The sequence below is a fragment of the Peromyscus maniculatus genome, chromosome 22, assembly GCF_049852395.1.
Source record: "Peromyscus maniculatus bairdii isolate BWxNUB_F1_BW_parent chromosome 22, HU_Pman_BW_mat_3.1, whole genome shotgun sequence".
Classification (NCBI taxonomy): domain Eukaryota; kingdom Metazoa; phylum Chordata; class Mammalia; order Rodentia; family Cricetidae; genus Peromyscus; species Peromyscus maniculatus.
The window spans coordinates 14,302,803-14,318,793 of record NC_134873.1 but is presented as its reverse complement, the minus strand read 5'-3'; the positions used below and the strand labels follow the sequence as shown (position 1 = coordinate 14,318,793).

The window sequence follows — 15,991 nt, the reverse complement described above, 5'->3', positions numbered from 1 at the left end:
AAGCAGCAGTAAATACATCCACTAGTTGTGTAATTTTTTTCAAAGAGTCCAAAGCAAAACCCTGAGCAGGCACTTCTCATTCACCTTTTAAGAGTTCATTGTGAGAGCAGAAGAAATGGTCATTGGTAGCACGAGAGCCAGGTATTGGGGTGAACTCTGTAAGATCAGAGAAGCAGAACAAGCCATAGCTAACCTCACCTCGCAAACTTCTCAGCTGATCCTGTTTCCTCAAACTGGAAGCCTCTGAGTCCTCATCTGGAATGAACTGAACTGCTGCTGAACTGCTGCTAAAAGCCTAAAAGCTTAACAAGCCTAGTTCCTGGTCCTCACACCTTACATACCTTCCTGCTTCCTACCCTCACTTCCTGAGATTAAAGGTATGTGTCACCATGCCTGGCTGTTTCCAGTGTGGCTTTGAACTCACAGAGATCCGGATGGATTTCTGCCTCTGAAATGCTAGGACTAAAGGTGTGTGTGCCACCATTTTCTGGCCTCTGTGTCTGTCTAGTGGCTGTTCTGTTCTTTGACCCCAGATAAGTGTATTAGGGTGCACAATATATTGGGAGACATAATATCACCACAGTCATTGATTAAAAGCACTGCCTGCTCTCACAGAAGATCCAGGTTTGGCTCCCAGCATTCACATGGCAGCTCACAACTGTCTTAACTTTAGTTCCAAAGGATCCAACCTCTCTTCTGGCCTCAGTAGACACTGGACACACACATGGTGCACATACATCCATACATGGAAATACTCTTACACATAAAAATAAAAACAAATCCATAAAAATTTCATTGTGGCAAAAAAAAAAAAAAAAAAAGAATGGGAGGTTTGAGATAGGACCTCATGTAGCCCAGCCTAAACTCCATATAGCTAAGGATGACCTTTAACTCCTGACAGGTCTGCCACCACCTCTCAAGTGCTGGGATTTCAGGAGTGCACCACGACACCGAGTAGTTGTTTTTTTTTTTTTTCTTTTCTTTCCTTCTTTTTTTTTTTTTTTTTTTTTTTTTATGAAGTGCTGGGGACTGAACTCATCATTTTGTGCATGCTTGGCAAGCATTCTGCCAATCAAGAATTAAGGAAGAATGGGCTTATATAGGTTCATGTGAGAAAATCAAGACAGGGATTTGAAGCAGTCAGTCACATCCACAGTTAAAAAGCTCATAGTTCAATGGTCAAGAGGAGAGGAAAAAATGAGTAGATAAATGTGTGGCTGTTCAGCTCATTTCTCCATTTTTTTTTATTTCATTGGATTATTTTTGTTGCTGTTTTAAGACAGAGTCTTACTGTGTATCCTTGACTCTTCTAAAACTCCCTATGTAGGCCAGGCTGACCCAGAGTTCATAGAGATCTGCTCTGCCTCCCAAATATAAGGATCAAAAAAAGCAAGTACCACCACACCTGGTTTATGTTCTTGACTCTTATACAGCCCAAGATTTCCCACCTAGGGACTGGGGCCACCCTCAGTGGGCTGTTTCTTCCCACAGCGATTAGCATAATCAAGACAATCTCCCACAGACATGCCCACAGACCAACCTGACCTACATCTAGACAATTTCTCATAGAGACTTTCTACCCAGGTGATTCTAGATTGTACCAAGTTGACGATAAAAATTAACCTCAGAAAGCCACACATCTCATCATTTCTGAAATGTCCTATTGGTTATCTCATAGAAGGGATTCAATTAGGATGTAAATATCAGGAAATGAGAACCACTACTTATAATTGGTATTTTTGCAGTACTGGGGATGAAACCCAGAGTCTTACATGTGCTAGGCAAGTAGACTACCCCTGAGCTCCACTCCCAGCTTGAATTATGTGTATTTAGTAATGGCAACTTATTGTGGCTGCTAATAGCACAGCTGTGAGTCAGACAGCCAGACTTCAAATCCTAGCTCTGTCTAGACAATTGTGTGAAGCTGGACAGATACACAGCCTCTCTTTCATCCTGTTGTCATCTATAAAGTCAAATAATTACAACAGCTGCCTCCCATGGAGCCGTTGCTAGGATAAAATGAATATATAATCACTTGAGTATATGAAATACACAGCAGGTCTTGGCTGCTGTTTTGTTATAAACATCCCTTGCACCAGAAGTTCAGTCCATTTCTTCCTAACCTTTCCTCCAAAAGTTGCCGTGATCAGAGGTGGAAAAACAGCATTCATGACACCATGTTCTTTCTAGGGCTGACATCTTTTGAAGGCTGGAATTATTCTTCCTTCTGTTACTACATTCTAGCAACAAAAGACACTTACCTGTTTCCTTTCCTGATGACAGATCAGTCTCTGGGCTTTTCTTTTCTCTTTCCCTCCCTCTTTCCCTCCCTCCCTCCTTCCTGTTAGTGTTGGAAATAAAACCTAGGGTCTTGTGCATGGCAAAGAAATGCTCTACCGTTGAACTTTATCTCCAACTTTTTTTTTTAAATCTCTTATTTTTTTTTTTTGGTTGTGAACCTAGCCTTTAATGGCTGAGCCATCTCTCCAGCCCATTTGTTTTTTTAATCTCACACAGCTCAGACTGGCCTCAAACTGACCATGTAGCTATGGATGACTTCAAACTCCTGATACTCATGACTATATAACTTAAGTGCCAGGATCATAGGCATGCACCACGATGCCCAGTTTATCTGGTACTAGGAATGGAATCCAGGGCTTCATATATAATGAGTTTCTATCAACTGAGCTCCATCCTCAGACCACCTATGTTTTTTGTTTGTTTGTTTTCTTTTCTTTTTTCTTTTTTTTTTTTTTTACCCTCCATCCCCTCCTCCTGCTTCACCCATGTCTTGTTGTTTTCTTTTTTTTGCATTTGGCGGAGGGGTTGTGTGTGTGTGTGTGTGTGTGTGTGTGTGTGTGTGTGTGTGTGTGTTTAAAACATTAATTTAATGTTGTTTTGTGTGTCTCTGTGTCTGTGTCTGTGTTTGTGTCTGTGTGTATCTGTATGTATCTCTGTGTGTGTATGCATGTGTCCTTGTGTGTGTATTCGAGTGTATGTGTGTGTGTGTGTTTGTGTGTGTGTGTGAGTGAGAGAGAGAGAGACAGACAGACAGACAGAGGGTAGGGAGTATCCATGCCATTATCTATGTGTGGAGGCCAAAGGACAGCCTTGTGGAGTAAATTATTGTCTTTCCATTTTACACAGGGCACTGGGATCAAAATCAGGTTGCCAGGCTTATGAGGCAAGTACTTTCACCAGCCTGACCTTGAATTCCTGATCCTGCTGCTTCCATCTCCCAAGTGATAGGGTTACAGGTTGTAGCACTTTGTGTGTATGTGTTTGAATGTGTGTGGCTGCCAGTGTTTGTATGGGGTGAGTGTATGTGTGTGTACATGCTTGTGGAGGCCAAAGGAAGTTGTTGGATATCTTTCTAGCTCTTCCTCCACGTTGCATCTTGAGGCAGGGCCTCTCAATTGGACTTAGAGCTAGTCAATTAGGCTAGTCTAACTAGTTAGCTTGCTCTGCGGATCCTCTGTCTCTGCCTCTTGAGAGCCAGGTTACAAGCAGGGCACATGCCAGCTCTGCATTTACTTGGGTGCTGGGGTTCCAAACTTTGATCCGTATACTTGTGTGGCAAGTGCTTTACCTACTGACTCATCTCCTCAGGCCTTGGTTTGTTTTGTTTTAAACAGGCTCCCATATGTCAACCAAATATAAGTTGGCCTTATACCTAACTATGTAACCTAGGCCAGTCTTGAATTTGCGATCCTCTTGCCTAAACCTCCTAAATTCTGGGCTTACAGTGTCTTAGTTTTTTGGTTTTGTTTTTGTTTTTATGATGAAAGAAACTTAAGGGAGAAAGGATTTATTTCAACTCAAGTTTAAGGTTGAAGTCCATCATCTTGGGGGAAATCACAACATCAGGCAGCTAGTCATACACTGTCCTCATCAAAGAAGCAAAGAAGCAGAGAGCAAGGGATGAAGCATGCTAGTGATGATCCTATTTTCTCCACTCTTCTATTTTTTTAGATTTTTAGATTTATTTTATTAATGTACAAGTATTCATGTATGTATGTATGTATGTATGTATATGTATCATGTGCATGCCTGGTGCCCAAGTAAATCAGAAAAGGGTGTCAAATCCCCTATAATTGGAGTTAAAGATGATTGTGAGCTGCCATGTAGTTGCTAGGAACTGAACCCTGTCCCTCTACAGGAGCAACAAGTGTTCTTACCTGTTGAGCCATCTCTCCAGCCTCCTTCTCCACTCTTACACGGTCCAGGATTCCCTGTCTAGGGGATGTGCCCACCCTACAGTGGATGGGACTTCCTCTTCCTACCTTAACATAATCAAGATAACTACTCCCATCACTTCACAGATAATTCTAACTTTTGTCAAGCTGACAACTAATACTAATCATCACAACTAGTCTGTGCCACCTTTCTACAGCTATTGGTTGATTGGTTGCAGTACTATAGGTAAACCTCGGGTCTCATGCATGCTAGGCAAGTGCTCTACCACTAAGCTATGTCCCCAGTCCAAATATAGATGCCACATTTTTTTTAAGTGCTAGGCCTCACACATGTTAGGTAAGGGCACTAACAAGAGCTGTATACTCAGCTCAAAGCCCAGAAACAAAGCTGGGAGTGTATGAAGACCAGGACGCGCACAATGACATGGCCCTAGCACACTGCCAGCACATAATAGGTGCTTACAGAGTGACTGCAATGGCTTGGTAAGAGGGAACATTCCAGAAAGAATTTTTCAGGATAAAAGCCAGAGCTAGCTCTAGGTCCCAAGAGGACAGGAGTCTTTTGTAATGGTTGTACCCATCAGGTGCCTCCAAGAGTCTTCAGAGTGCTGTGCTCTCTGAAGCATGGTACTGAAGAAGTCCATGAAAAGTACATGGAGAAAAGACTATGGGATCAGAAGCTGAAGAGATGGCTCAGTGGATAAAGTACTTGTCCCACAAGTGCAAGGAATGAATTGATTCCCAGAACCTACATAAAAGCTGGGCAGACATGGTAATCTCAACACACGGAAGACAGTAATGGGAGATCCCTAGGGCAAGCTGGTGAGCTTCAGGTCCAAGAAGAAATCATGCCTTAATAAATAGAGAGCAATGAAGAAAACACCATCAGCTTCATTCTTCTATACACATGTACACGCAAGGGCATGCTCACCTGCACATATGCGTGCCCATACATATGTTAACTTGAACACACACACACCACACAAAAAGACTGTCAGGTTAACAAAGTAGTTGCTTGTTTCCTTGATTTTTAAAAATATTTTATTTTTAAAGTTTTAAGATTTATTTTGTTTTATATGTATTAGTTTTTTTGTTTGCATGTATGTATGTGTTCTGTGTGTGTGCTTGGTGTCCCTGGAGTTCTAAGAAGAGAGCACTGGATCCCCTGGAACTGGAGTTGCACATGGACGTGAGTCATCATGGGCTTGCTAGGACCCAAATCCAAGTCCTCTATCTACAAGAATGGCAAATTCTGTTCTAAGGTGCTGAGCTATCTCTCTAGCCCCCAAGATTTTATTTTATTTTTAATTATGTGTTATGTGTGTGTCTGTGTTTGGTTATGTGCACATGTGTGTAGGTGCCTGAGGCCAGAAGATGGCATGGGGTCTTCTGAAACTGAAGTCTCAGATAGCTATGAGCCCAATGTGTGTGTTAGGAAGCAAACTCATCCTCTGCTAGGGCAGTGCATACTCTTAACCTCTAAGCCATCTCTGCAGTCCCTGTTTCTCCCCATCCCCGATCTCTCTCTCTCTCTCTCTCTCTCTCTGTCTCTCTCTCCCTTTCCTTCTTTCTCTTTCTCTCTCCCTCTCTCTTTCTCCATTCTTTTACTTATATTGTGTATGCACATGCTGCAGAAAACTTGGTGAGGTCAGAGGGTAATTCTTTTCTGTCTTTTTTTTTTTTTTCAGTTGTTTAAGACAGGGTTTCTCTGTATAACAGCTCTAGCTGTCCTGGCTAGCTCTGTAGATAAGACTGGCCTTGAACTCACAGAGATCTGCCTGCCTCTGCCTCCAGAGGGCTGGGATTAAAGGTGTGCACCCAGCCAGAGGATAACTTCCAACATGTGGGTTCCAGGGACTGAACTCAGGTCATCAGACTTAGAGGCAAGCATCTTTGCCCACTGAGTCATATGACCAGCTCCAGTTTTGTTTCTTGGGACAGAGTTCTCCTCATGTAGTTTAGGTGGACCTGAAATCCTGACCCTCTTGCTACTGTCCTCTACGTGCTGACAGACATGCACCACCACACCCAGGTTGGTGATTTTTCTCTTTATGAGCTGGCATGGAATAGCTATGTCCTGCACCCAAAGGATGCCTGAGGTGGACAGATAGTAGGCATGTGAATTCATTCCTTGCTGAGGATTTTCTGCCTGCTCTTTCTGTCTGCCTGCCACTGCTGCTGCGATCAGTCACCCTGGCAAATGGCCCAGCTGGTCAAGTGTACAAGCAGTGGCCTGCACGTCAGCCTTGGGGCATGCAGTTTCAGATTCCAGAGGTTTGTTGCTGGCTCCCAGCCCTGCTGACTCAACTTGGGGGTTTTTCAGTCAGGCTGCCCTAAGGGTCTTCCTGGCAGGCAAGTTTTCTATGCCAGGTTCCTCTTCCTAGCAGACTAGAGGAGAACTGGCAGGGAAGGAGCCGCCCATACAAACTTGTTGAATGAAAACGTAGCCATGCAGCAGGGAAAGGTATCAACCTCACCCAGGCCCTCCTTTGTCTCAACCTTGTGCCCCTCTCCCCTGCTCGGTGCTAGGGTTTATCCACAAACTAAGGAACTCAGTGCAGGGCCTAGGCTGTGTGGAATGAGTGAATGAATGGATGGGTGTGGAAGGGAAGTCTTTCCTTTTGATGCTCCCTAGGTTACTTGCTTTTTAATTTTTGTGTGTGTGTGACAATTTTTTAAATTGTGTGTGTGTAAGTGCTCAACGAGGTCTGACTTGGGTCCTCTGCAAGAGCCAGACACGGTCTTAATTGCTAAGGCAGCTCTCTGGCTCCTCTTTGCTTTTTGGTTTTATTTATTTATTTATTTTATTTTGTTGTTGTTGTTGTTCTGTGACAAGGTCCTCCTTGCTGGCCTGGTACTTCTGTGTAGACCAGGCTGGCTTCAAACTCACAGAGCTCCTTCCAACTGCTTCTGCTTCTGGGGTGCTGGGATTAAAAGTATGCACCACTGCGAATTGTTTTTTGTTTTGGTTTGGTTTTTTGGTTTTTCGAGACAGGGTTTCTCTGTGTAGTTTTGGTGCCTGTCCTCTGCCTCCCGAGTACTGGGATTAAAGGCGTGCCCTGCCACCACCCCAGCTTGTTTTGTTTTTTTGAAACAAGATCTTGCTGTTCCAACCTTGACTGGTCTGGAACTTACTAAGCAGGCTAGCTTCTAGTTTACACTATTTTCCTGACTCTGTCTCCTGAGTGCTGGGATTACAGATGAGTGCCACCGATTTTGTTGATACTGTTGTTGTTTGGAGACCTGGTTCAGAGTAGCCCAGACTGACTTCAAACTCACTGTGTAGTTTAAGATGAATTGCACATCCTTCTGCTCCATGTCCCAGAGCTGGAATGACAGGCCTGTCCTCAGGCACGGTTCCTGCCTTAATGCAGTAAATTCCAGGACCCCTCTCGGTGGAGGGCAGGCAACAGCAGAAGGCGTAGAGTTGTAATCTGTACGATGTAGGTAGAAATCCCAGCAATAACAGCACTGACAATTTGGCTAGGAAGTGACAACTAATTGAACAAGGGCGTTAGTGACCCTCACAAAGACGTCTGCAACGACGAATCCTTGAGCCAGCCAGAGAGAGAGTTGGAGCACAGAGAGGTCTCTGGTGGAAGAGAGAGTGGGGGGCAGGGGTTCCAGCCTCGTCTGGAGATTGTAGATCTCAGGAAGCCTCCAAGCGGTGGGGGCAAGGTTCTGTAACTTCCCCCACTTGCCATCTGAATTCACCCGACCAGGGAGAAACCTTTCTGCCGCGTAACTCTGCCCTACTCCGCTTCTGACTTGGGAAGGGATCAGTCAAGACGGTATCTACGTCCTGAATGACTTGTATACCCTTTCATCCATTGAAACGGGCGGGGAGCGGGATGCGGGGCTAGGGCTTGGAATTTCCGGGCTTAAGAGTGAACCATGCAGTTCAGGGACAGTCACGTCGCTCACGGGGTCGCGGGGAAAGGTCAAGCAGGCATCCCCAAGGATTCTTCACCCGGACACGCACACACCTCATAACTACCAAGCCTGTGGCTCCCAGCACCCCAACACTTGTCCGCTTGCCCCGCCCTCGGCACTCCCCGGGCCCCGCCTCCGAGGCTCTCCCTCCCACTCCCACACCGCTTTATAAAATGGGGCGTTGGGTGCAACCGGGAAAAGCTGATCCACTGGGAGCTCCAGGACTTCTGCAACCGAGCAAGTCTAAGCCTAAATCGGCTTCCCCAGAACTCCAGCTACTGGGTCTCGAACCCCTGTGTTCCGGAGTCCTAGCGTCGCCGAACCCAAGGCCACCCCCGGGGAATCATGCGCAGCGCTCCGACTGTAAGCGCAGCCTTGGTGCTCTGCGCAACTACTGCGGGGCTGCTGAGCGTTCAGGGCCGCCCTGCACAGCCCGAGCCGCCGCGCTTCGCGTCCTGGGACGAGATGAACTTGCTGGCTCACGGGCTGCTGCAGCTCGGCCACGGGTTGCGCGAACACGTGGAGCGCACCCGTGGGCAGCTAGGAGCACTGGAACGCCGCATGGCTGCATGCGGTAATGCTTGTCAGGGACCGCAGGGGAAAGACGCACTTTCCAAAGACCCTGAGAGCAGAGTCCCTGACAGCGAGGCGGCTCCTGAGACTCTGCAGAGTTTGCAGGTAGGCGCACCCAGTAGGAGGCTGGCTCCTTAGATTCCTTTTGGGTCTCCCCTACAGACAGCGCATTCGCATGCACAGGAATCGGGCGGGGAGGGGCCTCAAAGTACCAACGTGTGAAAAGATGGAAGGGAGAGTGAGTAAGGGGAGGTTGCAGACATAAAGCCAGGTCTTCACCGGTCTTACATGTCTCCAGACACAGCTCAAGGCTCAGAACAGCAAGATCCAGCAACTGTTCCAGAAGGTGGCCCAGCAGCAGAAACACCTAGCCAAGCAGAATCTGAGAATACAAAACCTTCAGAGCCAGGTACTCACCCCAGGGCTTGGCCCAAGTCCGAAAGAGACAAAACGAGGGACCAGTAGTGGTGGAATGTGACTAACAGCTGCTATAGCATGAGCCAAGAGACCCGACCAACCTTTTCTTATCCTGTCTCAGATTGGCCTCCTGGACCCCACACACCTAGACAACGCAGTGGCCAAGACTTCAAGGGGAAAGAGGCTTCCCAAGATGGCCCACCTCATCGGCCTGACTCCCAATGCTACCCACTTACACAGTGAGTGTCTCTGGTGTTGGATGTCACCCGGCAACTCCCAACCCCTCCACCTGCCATTCCCATCCTTACCCCTCTTGCCAAGTCCACCTTAATAAGAAAGAAAGAGACTCTGAACTTGGATGCCTGTGGGCTCACTAGGCTGTAGTCAAGGGCTTTTAGATGTACTACCCTCCCCACTTCTGATCTTGGTTGGCCAGGCCACCCCACCCTTCTTCCCCAGAAAGACGCTCCCCAAAATCTTATTAGCTACTAACCAGAACAAAGGGAGACAGACAATAAGGAGCTGAAGTTTCAGGGGTGCTGGGAGATAGTGATGTAGCTCAGGTACATCATCCTGAGGGGCCCAGGTATGTGTGTGTGTGTGTGTGTGTGTGTGTGTGTGTGTGTGTGTGTGTGTGTGTGTGTTGTGTTGTGTTGTGTTTTGAGGTTTGGAACCTGCCAAGGTCTCTTGGTAGATATAAAAGGGAGCAGCAAGGTAAGGACACCTCCTACTCCAGCTCCCAGAAGGAACACATATTCTTACATCTTACAAATCCTTTGTACCTCTTCTGTCCTCAAAGCCCCCATCCGATCATGCATGCATATAGACCCTACAGTTTTTGCAATCACAATTTCTAGGTCCTATATTGTGCATGCCCAATACTTAGTTTCAAATTTCAGTGTGTGTGTGTGTGGGGGGGGTGCACACATGTGTGACAGAGACAGCGAGAGGTTCCCAGGTCCAACCCTGAGTTCTCAGCCATTCTCTCACCCTGCTTGACATCTGTGGCTGTTCACAGCCAACTGGGTGAAAGTTTGGATATCCCCCTTCACACCCCAGGGGTAGTTGCTGGCTTCTAGCCTTTAGACTTGTTTCCTTCCCTGGATTTTACCCAGGTATGTACTTGGGCATGGTGAGGGTCATGGGGGAGCTTTCTGGGATCGACAGACACAGGTTCTGGCTAGGTGATGTGGCGGAAGAGAAGGGCAGAAGGAGTGGTTTTGTGGGTTTGGGACTCCTAGACTCAGCCTAGCCAAGTAGGGGAAAGTTCAGAGCCGGGAGAGACAAACAGCTGGTCCTAATGGAGACCATATGCGTGGCTTGGCAGTGTGCCTGTCCTGATTGGATGAGAGGAAAGTAGGGGAAAGGGAGCTGCCCAAGGGATTGGAAAGTGTCCTTCCCATCTTTCTGGGCCTGCCCCCACTCCTGGCAGTGTGAACTGGGCTGGCTGGCAGAAAGTTCCTGCATGCCCCTCCCCACAGTGACCTTTCTCCTACTTTTCCTGGCTGGGCTGGGGGTTGTTCTTCCTGAGTTTAGAGGCCTTGTGAAGGCCAAGTTCCTTCTCTCCTCCTCTCTTTTCCTTCTCTCTTCATTCCTGTCCCCCTTCTTCTGGTAGCAGAGACAGCCATATCCCACCCCAACCCCCAGCCTCAGTCTCCCCCTGTCCCATTTAGGCACTGTCAGCATCCCCTACTAACTAAACCAGAGTAGCCTTTCGCTCAGTCAGCTCTTCTCTTGCCTTACCCCAGATCCATCCCATCAACTGTTTTAAGTCTTTATTGAAACACCGGCAGTGGACAAGGCTTTAGATGCATTCAGGTTCCTGTTGTGGACAGAGCTCCTCCTTGTCCCTGGCCTTGAGAAGCCCCCACTCAATGGGAAGAGTAATGACACTCCACCAGATGACTTCTCCCCGATGGGAAGACTTCTGAGTTCTGGGGAGTCTAAGTGGGTTTCAGAGAGTGGAAAGGCATACTTTTAGAAGCTCAGGCCCAGAGAAAGGAATGGGAAAAGAGAATCCCTGGCATCAGGACCATGTGCCAAATCCCTGTGGGAGAAAAGTGTGATACAAGAAAGAAAGGCTTTATGACCAGAGAGGACGGACTAGCAGTGTGGGGAGAGGGAGGATTGGCCAAGTGGCTGGTCCTCAGTGTGCCTTATAGACTATACTGGAGAATGCAACAAGGAGCCAGGAACAAGTTTAGGCAGATGGCCCTGGGGCTCATCCCCTACCACCCAGCCCTCATGCATACCTGTCTCCTGAAATCTCTGGGGGCTTCTCTCCTGCTTCAGTCTCTCCTTTTGTCTATTTTCAGGACCTCCCCGGGACTGCCAGGAACTCTTCCAAGAAGGGGAGCGGCATAGTGGACTTTTCCAGATCCAGCCTCAGGGATCCCCGCCGTTTTTAGTCAACTGTGAGATGACTTCAGGTAAGATGTGCTGGCCCATCAAGGAGCCTATTTACCATGCACAGCCTTTGTGTCATAACATCCAGCCATGTGTAACTCAATGATAAAGTACTTGCCTAGCCTTCCACAGCAAACACACACACACACACACACACACACACACACACACACACACACACACACACACACACACATGCACCATATATATATATACATATATATATATATATATTTCCACCCTAAAATGTAGACTTTTTTCCCTATTGACATGCATCTCAGGCTCACTGATGGGTTTCTGTGGTTAAGATATGCAGCCGTCCAGGTCTAGTGGTCTACAGAGTGAGCTCAATACTAGCCCAGTGACTAAGTATAACTCTGTCACAAAATAATGAAATATAAACGAGCTGGGGGCATAGCTCAATGGGAGAGTGTTTGCCTAGGATGTATAAGACCCTAAATTCATTCCTCAGAATCACAGCTGGATATGGTGATGTGTGCCTGTATTTATAATTCCAGTACTTGGGAGGTTGAGGCAGGAGTATTGTTGAAAGTTCAAGGACAGCCTCGTCTTCATTTAATAAACATGGGCTGGGACTATAGCTCAATTGGTAAAGTGCTTCCCTAGAATGTTTGAAGCCCTGGGTTCCACCTCCAACACTGCATAAACTGGGTGCGGTAGTGCAAGTCTGCCATCCCAACACTCAGGAGGTGGAAGCAGGAGAGTCAGATTTTGAGGTCATCCATGGTTATATAGTGAGTTCAAGAACAGCTTGGGCTGTATATAGGTCATCCTTGGCTACAAAAGCATGATCTAGGCCAGTCTAAGATAGAGACCATTTCAAAAATTAACAAAATACAGCTGCAGCTAGTTCCTGCAAGTTCTTGGGACAGAAGTCTCTTCTGATCCCACCCTCTGAGAGAAAAATGATGAGTGTGTTGTTTTTCCTGGGGTTGTGTGGAGCATGGCATCAGGCTTGGGAACTAAGTAGGACTGTCAGTTTCCCTGTGAGGAGGGCTTCTGGTGACGTTTTTGTCTTCCTGGCCAGATGGAGGCTGGACAGTGGTTCAGAGACGCCTAAACGGCTCTGTGGACTTCAATCAGCCCTGGGAAGCCTACAAGGATGGCTTCGGAGATCCCCAAGGTCAGTGTTTCTTGGGAAGCCAGAGTTAAGGAAGGAGGAACGGGCAGAAAAGCTGGGCCCACCTTATGAGATAACTTCTCTTGATGCAGGTGAATTCTGGCTGGGCCTGGAGAAGATGCACAGCATCACAGGGGACCGAGGCAGCCAGATGGCTGTGCAGCTGCAGGACTGGGATGGCAATGCCAAATTGCTCCAGTTTCCCATCCACCTGGGGGGTGAGGATACAGCTTACAGTCTGCAGCTCACGGAGCCCACAGCTAGTGAGCTGGGCGCCACCAACGTCTCCCCCAATGGCCTTTCCTTGCCCTTCTCTACCTGGGACCAAGACCATGACCTTCGAGGGGACCTCAACTGTGCCAAGACCCTCTCTGGTAAGCAGGTTTTACTCCCACTGTAGCCTACATTCAGACCCAAAGCACATCCATGCCCTGGCCCCCTTTTCTCCTTGCCTGCTGTGTGTCCTTCGTCCAGTCACTGAATTAATCTCTCCTTTTTTCAGTTTTCCCGTATTTAAAGTAGTCATAATCATAGTGCCCACTTTACAGGGTTATTTTGAAAAGTCACTGAGAATACTTGCAGGGGGCTAGCTGGTGTTAGGCAAAGCCAAGACAAACCTTTGTCTTGTTCTTTTTGAAATCTGAGGTATAGAGTCTTGTGCATGTTAGCCAAACATTCTTCCAGAGCTACACCCCAGCCCCTGGTGTTTTTGTTTTAATTGTCTGTTTGACACAGGATCTCATATAGCTCTGGCTGGCTTTGAACTTGTTATATAGTCAAAGATGACCTTAAAAGGTCAGCCTTTACCTCCCGAGTGCTGGGGTAGCAGACATGTGCCAGTATGCTCCTTCCTGTGGTGCTGGAGATCAGTCCCACTATTTCATGCATGTCAGGCAAGCACTGTAACAACTGAGCTACAACCCTAGCCCTCCTTATGTTTCATTTGTAAAGTCAGGCTCAAACTATGTAGAGCAGGGAGGGCTCAAACTTCCTATCATCCTGCCTGAGCCTCCTGAGTGTTGTGATTACAATGTTGTACCAGCAATCCCTGCTCCATAGTGTAGCCCACTTGGTAGAGAGCATATTGAACATGAATGAAGGCCCAGGTTCCATCCCTGATGGATAGTTATACACCATATAAACCAGGTATGGTGGTACACAGTGGTAAAGTAAAGGTGTTTGCCTCCAAGCCTGATGACTTAAGTTTGATCTCTAAGACCCACATGGTAGAAGGATAGAACCAACTCCCACAAGTTGTTCTCTGACCTTTACACCACTGTGGCACATGCACACCCACACACATATTCACATGCACACAGAATAAATAAATGTAATAAATTCTAAAGGTGTAAAATCCAAAGTTCATCTTGTCTCCAACTATGTCAGTATGGAAACACAAGACCTTGACCACGTCTTCTGTTCTCTAACCCTGTAGGTGGCTGGTGGTTTGGCACCTGCAGCCACTCCAATCTCAATGGACAGTACTTCCACTCCATCCCACAGCAACGGCAGCAGCGTAAAAAGGGGATCTTCTGGAAAACATGGAAGGGCCGCTACTACCCACTTCAGGCTACCACCCTACTGATCCAGCCCATGGAGGCAACAGCAGCCTCCTAGCCTCCTCACTGGAGCCTGGTCCCAGGCCTAAGAAGACAGTGACTTTGGTTGTGGCCCTAAGATATGGCCACTCTCTGCTGGTGACAAGAGCTCCAAGTGGGGCTATCTGGAGTCTCGTGGATAGAGAAGATGCCCATGACTGGAGACTGGAGGACCCCTTTTCCGTGTTGGGGGTCTGCAGGCATTGTTGTCTGTAACAGTCAGAGCAACCAAAAACAAATGACCCAGACCCAAGAAGCATGGGCTTGAGGGGCATTGAGTCTCACTTCTTGCCTGCCAGAGAAGTTGGGGATGCAGAGGGACCACTTGGGTCCAACTAGCTGGGCCCTTAGTGGCAGACTCAGTCATATTGACTGGCTGGGAGACAGGGTTCTCAGGAGCTCTGTATACACTCATGGTGCTGTTGTGGGTGCTGTAGATGAATGGGTGCCAACTGTGGTTACAAGGCACAGCTCACAGCATTCTTGGAGTAAATACAACCTCAGAACACTTTGTTCTCTGTTGTTTCATTTGATTTTTAATCGAATAGTTTCAAAGCTGGCATAAACATGTTCCTTGGGTGGAGACTGTATTGCCAGATCTCTTTAAGGACAGGACTGGTTTATTGTTTCTTCCACCTCTGGCAAGTGATTTCAGCTTCATTCTTTTAGTATTTCATGATATGGGTGTTGTTTTATTTCAAAATCTCAAAACAGAGCCGAGGAGATGACTCAGTGATTAAGAACACTTTTCTTGCAGAGGACTTGGCTTTGGTTCCCAGCACCCACATGGCAGCTAACAACTGTCTGTAACTCTAGTTCCAGATATTCAGTGCCTCTTCTGATCTCCACAGGATCCTGCACATATGTGATACACATGCACACACTCAGGCACACACATAAAAAAATAAATATTTAAAAAAAATCAGAGCTGGGGAGATGGCTTAGTGGGTCAAGACACTTGCTGCCTAAGCCTAATAATGACTGAGTTGAAGTCCCCAAACTTAAATAAAGGTGGAAGGACAGAATGGATAACCACAAAGTTGTCCTTTGACCATGTCATGGCATGTGGGCTGGAACACAAATGTTATACCCACAATAATGCAGGGTTTTTTTTAATTTTTTAAAATTAAAAATCATAAAACTTATGTAGTTCAATCATTAAGGAAGCAGGTAATAGAGAAAATTAAAACCACTTTCTGAGAGCACCACATGGGATACACACATATCCCCAGCACCCAGGAAGTGGAGACAGGAATATTGCCAAGTTCTAAGTCAGGCTAAACAATACAATAAAACTGTCACAAAAGGGGATGATGCTGAAGATGTAGCTCAACTGGTCATACTTGGCATGCACAGGTCCTGGGTTCCATCCCCAGCATCTCTGCATAAATAGGGCATAGTAGTAGGTAACCTCTAATGCCAGTCTTTGGGAGGTGGAGGCATGAGGATTAGAACTTTGAGGTAACCTGGGTGTACTGGCTGGTTATGTGTGCCAACTTGACACATGCTAGAGTCATCAGAGAGAAAGGAGCCTCAACTGAGGAAATGCCTCCATGAGACCCAGCTGTAAGGCATTTTTCTCAATTAATGATCAATGCGTGAGGGCCCAGCCCATGGTGGATGGTGCCATCCCTGGGCTGATAGTTCTAGGTTCTATAAGAAAGCAAGCTGAACAAGCCAGGGGAAACAAGCTAGTAAGCAGCACCCCTCCATGGCCTCTGCATCAA

The 15,991-nt window shown here is 47.0% G+C and overlaps 1 protein-coding gene across 1 annotated transcript; it reads left to right on the top strand.

Annotated features, from left to right (window-relative positions):
- The first annotated feature begins 8,315 nt into the window (after positions 1-8,315).
- On the top strand, positions 8,316-14,775 carry Angptl4 (angiopoietin like 4). The gene is made up of 7 exons (XM_006990856.4): positions 8,316-8,807; positions 9,001-9,111; positions 9,241-9,358; positions 11,435-11,548; positions 12,574-12,669; positions 12,759-13,040; positions 14,102-14,775. Exons 1-7 carry the CDS (start codon positions 8,475-8,477, stop codon positions 14,281-14,283), a joined length of 1,236 nt encoding a protein of 411 aa, XP_006990918.1. The 5' UTR covers positions 8,316-8,474; the 3' UTR covers positions 14,284-14,775.
- The last annotated feature ends 1,216 nt before the right edge of the window (positions 14,776-15,991 follow it).